At 41.3% G+C, this 10,056-nt stretch overlaps 1 protein-coding gene across 1 annotated transcript in view; it reads left to right on the top strand.

Annotated features, from left to right (window-relative positions):
- fat3b (FAT atypical cadherin 3b) overlaps nucleotides 1-10,056 on the top strand; it is a gene marked incomplete at its 5' end in the record, with an annotated part of 68,098 nt that continues 58,042 nt past the window's right edge. The window contains 4 exons of the mRNA XM_080483681.1: nucleotides 1-2,964; nucleotides 3,069-3,203; nucleotides 3,622-3,823; nucleotides 9,372-9,490. Coding sequence (XP_080339807.1) covers nucleotides 1-2,964; nucleotides 3,069-3,203; nucleotides 3,622-3,823; nucleotides 9,372-9,490 — 3,420 coding nt within the window. The remainder of the gene's footprint in view (nucleotides 2,965-3,068; nucleotides 3,204-3,621; nucleotides 3,824-9,371; nucleotides 9,491-10,056) is intronic.

Raw genomic sequence — 10,056 nt, 5'->3', positions numbered from 1 at the left:
ATGAAGCCTAATCGGTGGGGGAAAATGTTTTCTCTACCCAGCATCTTTCTTCTTTTCCATTTTGCTTTCTCCTTCTTCCTTTGTTTCCCGTCAACTTATGCTCAACTCCTGTCAGAACCTAAAGCAGGACAGGGGTTGCTGCTCTTCACGCAGCCGACCTATAATGCCTCCATTCTTGAGAACTCTCCTGCAAGAACGTATACCAGAAGTGAGGTCAAGATGGGCATAATCCTCGGGCCACCCCGGACTTTAGACATTAAATATTCGATTCAGTCTGGAGATGGTGAAGGCATCTTTCAGGCTGAGGAGTTTGTAATGGGAGATTTTTGTTTTCTTCGCATATGCACAAATGGAGGCAGCGGTGGAACATTAAATCGGGAAGTCCAGGACAATTACACCCTGACGGTAAAGGCATCTGCCAAAGGAGGTCTGGAAGCATTAACCACAGTATATATCAAGGTTCTAGATACAAATGATCTTCGCCCCCTTTTTTCCCCAACCTCTTATTCGTTTGTTGTTTCTGAAAGTGCCACCCTAGGGGCTAGTATTGGTCGCGTCACAGCCACAGACGCTGACGTGGGCTCAAATGGAGAGTTCTACTACTTCTTCAAGAACAGAACAGACCTGTTTGCTGTTCATCCAACCAGCGGGGTCATCACCCTGACGGGTCGACCCAGGATGGACAAACAAGACCGATATGAGCTGGAGGTCCAGGTGGTCGACAGAGGAATGAAACTGTATGGAAACAATGGTATCAGCAGCACTGCCAGGCTGGTCATAAAGGTGGAGCAGATTAATGAATTTGCTCCTGTTCTCAGTGCAGCCGCTGTTGTTCCGTCATGGGAGGACAAGGATCCATTCTATGTAATAGTGACTGTAGAGGACAAAGACGATGGGGTGTCCGGGGAAATAGAGTGGGTGTCCATCATTGAGGGTGACACATATGAACAGTTTGTGTTGGATCGATCGCCTGTTGGGAATGAGTACCGGGTAAAAGCATCAGAACTGGTCAACTGGGATACATTCCCCTATGGCTGCAACTTAACTTTCCAGGCTAAGGACAGAGGCATACCTCCTAAGTTTTCTAATACCCAAGTTGTTCAGTTGTTGGTTACAAAGCCCGAGCCAGTGCTGGCGAATTTTGAGAAAGATGTTTATGTAGTCAAGCTGAGTGAAATTGCTCCCCCAGGCACGATAGTAGAGGTGGTGAAAATCTCCCCAGCTCCAGTCAGTGTCAATTACAGTTTCAGCAGCCTTTCAGATCCAATGTACTTTGATATAAATCCTTTGACTGGTGTTATTATGACCATAAAGCAGCTGACAAAGATATCACAAGATTTCATAGCAATGGAGGTACTGGACATTATTAGCCAGCAGCGAGCAAGCATCCGCATTACCATAGAGGATGCTAATGACAACTCCCCTGTATTCAGCAAGCCATCCTATGACATTGCAGTCAATGAGAGCTTGCCTGTCGGCTCTGTAGTCCTTGTAGTGTCTGCTGTGGATGCTGACAAAGGGGAGAATGGGTATGTTACTCACACCATCAGTGGTGAGCCAAGTCTTCCATTCACCATAGATCAGGACACAGGGGAGGTGAGAATCACAAAGGATTTAGACTTTGAGTCATCAGATGATATCTATACTTTTGCAGTGCGAGCGTCTGACTGGGGTTCACCCTACAGGAGAGAGAGTGAGGTGAATATCACCATTCGTGTGATAAATATCAATGACAACCAGCCTCTTTTTGAGAGGGTGTCTTGCAGAGGGATGATAAGCCGTGATTTCCCTGTCAATCAGACTATTGTCACACTGTCGGCTGTAGACATGGATGAGCTCGAAATGGTGATGTACAAGATACTGTCTGGAAACGAGTTAGATTTCTTTAACATAAATCCAGACTCAGGTGCTCTGTCACTGAAAAAATCATTAGTAGTGGATAGTTTAAAAAGTGGGAATTTCAATCTGAAAATAGTAGCAACTGATGGAGAGCTGTTCTCTGATCCTACATTCGTGAATGTATCAGTGGTCAGAGGAAGAATGCCAGCCAAGGGGTTCGACTGCAGGGAGACTAGGGTAGCCCAACTCTTGGCAGAAAAAATGCTTTCGAAAGCTTCTTCTATGGCGAGAACAAGATCAGATGAGAGATACGCAGACCTTTTTTCCACAAACAAACAGGCTCCACAGTTTGAGGCCTTACCAACAAGCATTCTGGTGAGAGAAGACCTTGCTGCAGGTGCGAGTGTATTTCAGGTACGAGCACGAGATGGCGACACAGGCTTCAACGGACATGTTCTCTTTTCCATTTCTGATGGCAACAAAGAAAATAGCTTCAATATCAACATGGAAAACGGGTTGATAACTGTACTACAGCCACTAGACCGTGAGCGATTGGACCGTTACTTTCTTAATATCACCATCTATGACCAGGGGGTGCCGCAAATGTCCAACTGGAGACTACTGACTGTCATTATTGAGGACGCAAATGACAATGACCCCCAGTTTTATCAGGACGGCTTCTCTGCCCTTGTTTCAGAAAACACAGCCATTGGCATGGAAGTTATTACCATTACTGCCTTTGACGTAGACATGGGTCCTAATGGACAGCTATCCTACGTAATGTTCACCAGTATCCCTCAGTTTGGTATTGACAGTGAAACTGGAAGTGTGTTTGTGGCAAGCCACCTGGACAGAGAAGCATTCCCAATTTTCACACTGAAGATTGAAGTGAGAGACAAGGCTGAGAGAGGCACTCGGAGGTCATCAGTGACAACTTTAAGTATAATACTGGAAGATGTCAATGATTGCTCTCCAGCTTTCATTCCCAGTAGCTATAATGCCCGAGTACTGGAGGACCTCCCACAAGGGGCTATAATTACCTGGGTTCAGGCTCAGGACCCAGACATCGGTCCTGGTGGACAAATCCGATACTCCTTGACTAATGACTTCAACGGCACTTTTGAGGTAGGTGATATTACAGTGTGTATCAATACTGCTGCATATGCTAAGCAGCTTTAATTGACATTTTATGATGCATGAAAGTCTTTCTGATGCAATGATTTATACAGATCGATGCCATCAGTGGAATACTGAGGATTAGGAGGGAGTTGGATTTTGAGAAGCAACAATTTTTCAATCTGACATTACGTGCTGAAGACAGAGGCATACCCAGCCTCCAGAGCCAGACGTTTGTGGAAATAGAGGTAGGTGGCATAACATAAGTTAACATTTTCTTCTGATCGGTTTATGTATTTAATCAATAACATTGATAATTTTGTTGGACAATGTCCAGCTTCCAATTGTTGATAGAATTTGGGAACATGATACGTTTAAAATATATTTTTAAGCTACTTTTCATTTCTTTTCACTTCATTCAAGTGATTAATTCAGGGTGTATTTGGGGACCCCAGCTAAAATGAAATATGATAACAAATTGTGAATGTCCAGTAATTATGCTTAATTTGGGCGGAGAAAGATGCATTCACGAGCTATATAAATTATTTACCAAAACAATTACTTGTCACTGAAGCTTTATCATGTATACATAGGGGTAGGTGGTAATAGTGATCACGTACTTCAGATACCTGTTGAAATAAATACAGTGAACTATTGCTTCTTCAGGTGGTGGACGTCAATGAGAATTTGTATGCACCCTACTTCCCTGACTTTGCTGTGAGGGGCTCAGTGAAGGAGAACTCCCGTGCAGGAACAAGTGTCCTGACAGTCAGCGCAAAGGATGATGACAAGGGACGAGACGGTGTGCTGAGGTACTCGGTCCGTGGAGGTAGCGGCCTGGGCACTTTCACCATTGACGAAGACACAGGTGTGTCACAAGATCAATCGTAAAGCCTATTTATGTAAAGTTAAAATCCAATAATGTACAGCGCCATGTGTAGAATATCAACGGCTAATTGAATTGCTGATTGGTGCATATTAAAAGGAAATCTCACTCCTCCGCATGCCATTGATGCTGACTTTCACATCTGGAGAATTGACTATTCTGTGATTTTGTCCTCAAGCAGTTTTGCATTGCAGGTGATTCACAGAAAGTATTACTAGTTGACAGCATGTTTTTGTGAGTGAATATGTATGTTTGGAGTAGGGGGCGAAGAGGTGAACAGAGAGTGAAGTGCAGCCACAGCCAGTGTGTTGATGGGGCCCTCACATGGGAGCTGTGTACTGGGAGATCATTACTGTAATGAGGGCAGCATGGCAGCTACACTGGCTGGGCCTCAGGCCGCTCTCAGTACAACTGATCCAGTGCTGTGTGGATAACATTGATCAAGGCTCTCCTACCCAGTGGCTCCATCCTTTCCAAGTTTGTGAGAAATCACTGTTACTTATTTAAAGAGACCTGACCCAAAATAAACTTTCACTCTATAACGGTCCTGAAGTGAGCATCAAACTGCAGCTGAAATTGTAATTCAGACAAGAAACCATCAAAGTCAAATACAAATATAAAAGCAGAAGAGGACAGTAGGTCATATTAGGTCAAAAACTCAACAAAAGATAAAAAAAGATCAACAGCAGAAAGACATATAGATAAGATATTGTAATTTGCCATATTTAAATCAGAGCAGTATGACTCCTAAAAAGCTTGATAATTCGACTCTTTCTATTTCTTCAGTGTTTGTTGCGGTCTTTGCCTGCAACTGTCATTGTGAATCTTTTAAACCTAATGATTCCCAGTGTGTCTCTCTCCATGGTACTGAAACGTTCCAACTTCAAACGTCAAACAAGTTCTTTGTTTGATCATTGTATTCTCCCTATGTGGAACTCTTTTTGAAATAATAATTAATATAACACAGACGTAAATGCACAAGGTGAGATTTTAGACATTTTGAACAACCAAGGTCAAAGTCACTTTTTTGGTTAAGACAGTAATCTTTAATGTGCCAGTATCCGGTTAGCACAAAGTCTCTACTGAAGTCTGACCGACTAATTGACAATATCATTCACTAACAGCTCATGTAATAATTATTCTATTCAGTGTTTGTCACTCGTTATCCATTGACACAATGACCACAAAGACTGTCCAGCTCAGTACGACTTCATAAGTTATGACAGTAACACATTTCAAAGGTTGTTTAACATGCTTTTTATTACCGTATATTACTTTGTTTATAGTTGCCAATGAAATTAAATTAGTTTATGTTCATCACAATTTGAATTGTAGAACACAATCACAGAATTCATTTAACAAATATAATTTAAAAGAAAGAAAGCTTAGTGTCTGATATATGATAAGATGGATGATACCAGCTCTGGAAAATGGAATTGATGTTTCTAATTGAGGTCTGAGACCTGTGCCAGTTACAAATTAAAAGCCCTTCTTTCAAATTAAAAGTCCTCTAGGGTTTTACACACAGTTCAGACAAATACTTCATTTTGATTTAGTATTCTTGGTTCCCCATCAGCACACACTAGTCACTAAAGAATGAAGGATTAAATACAAATCAGGTTTAACTGATGTGGCAGAAAATATGATATTAGTGATGAGCATTATTACCCCCCTCCCAAAAGAAAATGCTTTTTGGGCTACAGAAGAAGGTAATTGTATACTGGAATAGTTAGTAGCAATGATCACTAAGAATTTTCCATTTAGTATTGTTGGTGAATGGACATGTTTAATAATTTCAGGAGAGTTGTTGGCACACTGAGTTTATGGAACAAAGTACAGCACTTGCGGCCTTTCGCTTCACCTCTTGTTGCACTGATTCCCTCCTGTAAATGACTTGCACTGGGGGCCAGTATTGACATTTAACCAGGGTAATTAGTATTGACTGTCAAGGGAAACAGATGGACCGTCAGAGATTACTCCTATGTCTACTTCTCTCTCATATTATGTATAGATATATGTATCACTATACACTCATGCAGACAAATTAGTGCCACAATACCTAGACAGATCTCTGCAGTCTTCTGTAATAGTTCCTGGTGCAGTTTTTCACTATAGTATTAAAACTCCAGTAAGGAGCATCACAGCCAGTGAGAACGTTTATTGAGTGCAGATTTTCCAGGGGAAATCAGACTGCTTGTTAGAGCAGAAAGTGAAGGGAGAGGGGAGTGGAAGTGAAGCAAAGAGGGGAAGAAAGAGGATGCAGGGGAGTGTGGAGTACATAAAAACTGTCAGAAGAAAATAATGCTTTCTCCTTCCAAAGCCTTCATATGCTATATATGCTGTATGCTATACATTTTGTTTCAGATGGCAAATTATAGAGAGAAAGCACCAAGCTAAGTTTTGCTTTATTAGGTGGTTTTATTTATTTATTTATTTTTTTAATCCTATAGTTTAGAAGTCAGGGTTGTCAGGTCATGGACATTGGAGAATCACTCTGTACTCCCACCATGCATTTAACTGCCATGTTGAGTGACTCTGCTCTGACTGCTTGTCAATCTGTGGCTCTCAGTGCCAACACTAAGCATGTGAACAGAGAACAAGACAGACTTTGAGAAAAACTGAAAGAGACAAAGTGAATGAGAGAAAGAATGAGAAATCCATTTTGTTTAGCACGTCCTAACTTATGCACCCCCATTCCCCCTCCTCCCACGTGGACTTGGTAAATTGGTTCTTGGTGTGAAGCCATGTCCCCCTTCATTGTCTGTCACAGTTGCTTTTTATGAAGGCAGACCTTTTTTCCGCATTTAATACCATTTAAGATGACTCAATGTATGTGCATGGAAAATACAGGGGAAGATCTTTCCAAAAAGAAGTCTTCTCTGGCTTATATGCTTAACTCTCTTGCACTTTGAACAAAAATTGGTATTCTTGTCATTGGTAAGGGGGAAAGCAAGCCCTGCATTTCTCATTGGACAGCTGTCAGAAGGCACTGCTCCTCTATTAGTGGGCTTGCAAGCTCCAGGATTTGTCACAGTCAAGATAAAGCATTCTTTAAGTTATAGGCCAACACGTTTTAAAAGCAGTCATTCTGTCTTTATAAAATATTGATGGGCTATATTTTTCTGATTTCGCCTCTTTACAGCCCATACAGTGCTAGTCAGTTCAAGAGTGAAATCCACACAATAATTAGTAGTCTCAAATAAGTGTGAAGCTGAATGGACTTAGACATGACAGATGGATGTAAACCCCAGCGTACCGTGAACTTCGGAACTGGAGAATGTGCCATATCTCTTCAATTTTTTTGTTCACTCTTTGAAGTGTGTTATTTATGGTGAGAATGGATGCTGTCAAATCAAATTTAGATCGAATCCACTGAATACTGCCTGTCGGTCTTAAAGTTCAAAGAGCTTTTGAAACAGCCAGCTCTGTTTTCCTTGTCTCTCGGTCGAGTGTTCTGACAGAGATGAGATGTGGTTTGAAAAGGACATGGTCAAGGACGGCAGGGCAAGGATGTGTTTGAGCAAACACTTTTACTATGCATTGTGCAAGCCTCAGGCAGGTGCTTAGTCATAATCTGACAGAAACACATTTCTGGTGATACCACCAGACCTCCAGCAGCTGGTTGCTTGATATGTACCTGAGTTTAAGGTGGAGTGGAAGCAAGAGCTAAGCTACACCTGACCTTTTTTCAACAAAAGTAGATTACATTATTTAAGGTGTGCTTACCTCCAAGAACAAATACTACTGAATATGTAGGAAAAAAATTGCAATTTAATATTTCTTTGCTGTACACTAAAATACATTAACATGAAAGTCCCATTTTATGGTTAGAGGGTTTTACCAATTCAATGTTTAGAAGGGATGCTGTTGACTTGTTTTGGGCTGCTATGTCACTGTTAAGTTACACTCCTAAGCCTTCATTTGTTTGTGTTGATGTTATTAAAAGTGCACAATGAGTTCCTGTTTTACCACTACATTAGAGAAGCATAGTCGTAGTCCTTCTTGAATGCAGCCCCATCCAACTAAGGGCTTCTGTGGCCAATCCCATTGGACTATGGTTGAAAGCAGGACAAAACACTGTAAAGGAAAAAAAAAAGTTCTTTACAGTGGGAATATAGTTTTTAATCAAATTTTTATATTTTCTATGCTCCCACTTACTCTGGAAACATTTGCAACGGTCTTGTTTACACCAAGAATCAGCCATTTGGCAAAACAACGGTCTGTCCCACAATTACTTTGCCCTTTATTCATGGTTTAATTATAATACAAACACTAAGTCTTTTCAAAAGCATAAAATTGCATTCAAAGCCTAATCATCCAGTCCACGATAATTTGTTAGATGGCAATTTTTCAGCCCGAGTCACCGTAAGAGAGCCAAAGTAAATATTTACTTGCACACATGTCCACTCTGAGATCCGCTGAGCATCTGGTTGGGGTTAATAGGATGTGCACTTGACCACAGATGCTGTGCACAGACTCATTCGTTTCAGCACTCACTGAGTTTCTTCGGCTGAGTTGAATAAATGGATTTATATGTTTCTGGGAAAGGGTGTCTTTTCAAAGTGTCTCAATTTAACAGAAAACTGATGATCCTAAAAAGATCTGCGTGCATTCAGCAGAAATGACTCTTATCTCTTATGATCTGTCGAGTTTATTTATCCTGAGCTGACTTGTCCTCATTTCCTTCAATAGAAAGGATTTCACATCTGTGTGTATTTAAAAAAAATGGATATTCATTTTTAAATATGATATGTAATCCTCAGAACCTTGTACTAGTGCACTTAAGTGCTGTGTGCACAATGCAGACATAAATGAGCAGTAAAAAGTTGACTGTGCGGGTCACTTTTGAAGTGTTTACTCGTACAGTCCTGCATGACTGATTTAATAAAAGAGGAACCCACGTGTCGTCCATTGTGAGTGTTCTCTTTGTCCCTCAAGAGGTCACCAAAGCTGTCAGCCACTCATCTTACTTAAGGCCACCAAACACAAACACACACACACACACACACACACACACACACACACACACACACACACACACACACACACACACACACACACACACACACACACACACACACACACACACACACACACACACACACACACACACACACACCAGTCAGTGTGTTTGAGTGTCTGGGTGTTTGTGTGTCAGTGTTGAGCTGTTGATTTGTGTGTTTCTTTATTGGTGTGGGGCACTTCAGGGTACGTTTAGCACTAGGCAAATAGCACTGAGAGCAGTTTGGTCAGCTGTGATTAGCCGTAGAGAAGCTGAAACATTGAAGGTGACTACAGCGGCACCACTAATGTCTGTGAATGTCACTGACGCCAGGACACAGACGTGTAGTCCGAATTTGTGTCTTTGCCTCTGGAAACTTAGTATTCAAAGACTTTTCCCATGAGTTCTCTAAAGGATGGATTTTGCTGATAACACCTGCCCTGCTCCTTCAAGCACACACACCTAATAGATTTTGTATTCTCAAACCTAAGTTACAAGTGCATTAATCTTTTTTCTTTGCTTCAACAGGGGTGATTTACACCGCTGGTATTCTGGATTGTGAGTCCAAGGACTCATATTGGCTGACTGTCTATGCTACAGACAGAGGGGTTACACCCCTGTCTGCTTCGATTGAGGTCTTCATACAGGTACCGACATTCACTTGCCAATATTCTCTTCATTCTGTGCATGCATAAGTGGTCTGAAACAGCAAAAAATGACTTGTTTTTCTCTTATGGAGATAGCAGCCTAACCCTTAAGTATGACTTTTCAAATGCAGCGAGCAGCATATAACACGCATATTTACTTCACATTCAAGAAAAACTAATTAGTGTGCCCGTGGCTAATACATTTTGATAGGTAAGGACTGGTCCCAAACTCATCATCTTAAAACGTATGTCCTCACACTATACTAGTTGTATCTTGAATGAAACAACAGATCTCTTTGAATTACTTAAGTTACCACGTGTTTTTACAGCCACCATTCATCTTTGTAAAGCAGCTCCTGAGCAATCACACTCTGCAGTCACATTTGCATTAAGATGCTTCGTTTCAGCCCATTTTCTACTCTGCGTTTGTTATATATTCAGAGCCATATTTGATTATAACCCAAAACCTTTCTAAGATTGTGATGCTTGAGCTGATTAGTCTGTGTCTGTTACCCAGAATCCTTTATGGCCATGTATCCATAGACAGGTTTTGAAGCTTGTATTGT

This window comes from Lipophrys pholis, assembly GCF_963383615.2.
Source record: "Lipophrys pholis genome assembly, chromosome: 16".
Taxonomy (NCBI): domain Eukaryota; kingdom Metazoa; phylum Chordata; class Actinopteri; order Blenniiformes; family Blenniidae; genus Lipophrys; species Lipophrys pholis.
This window is presented reverse-complemented; position numbering and strand designations above follow the sequence as displayed.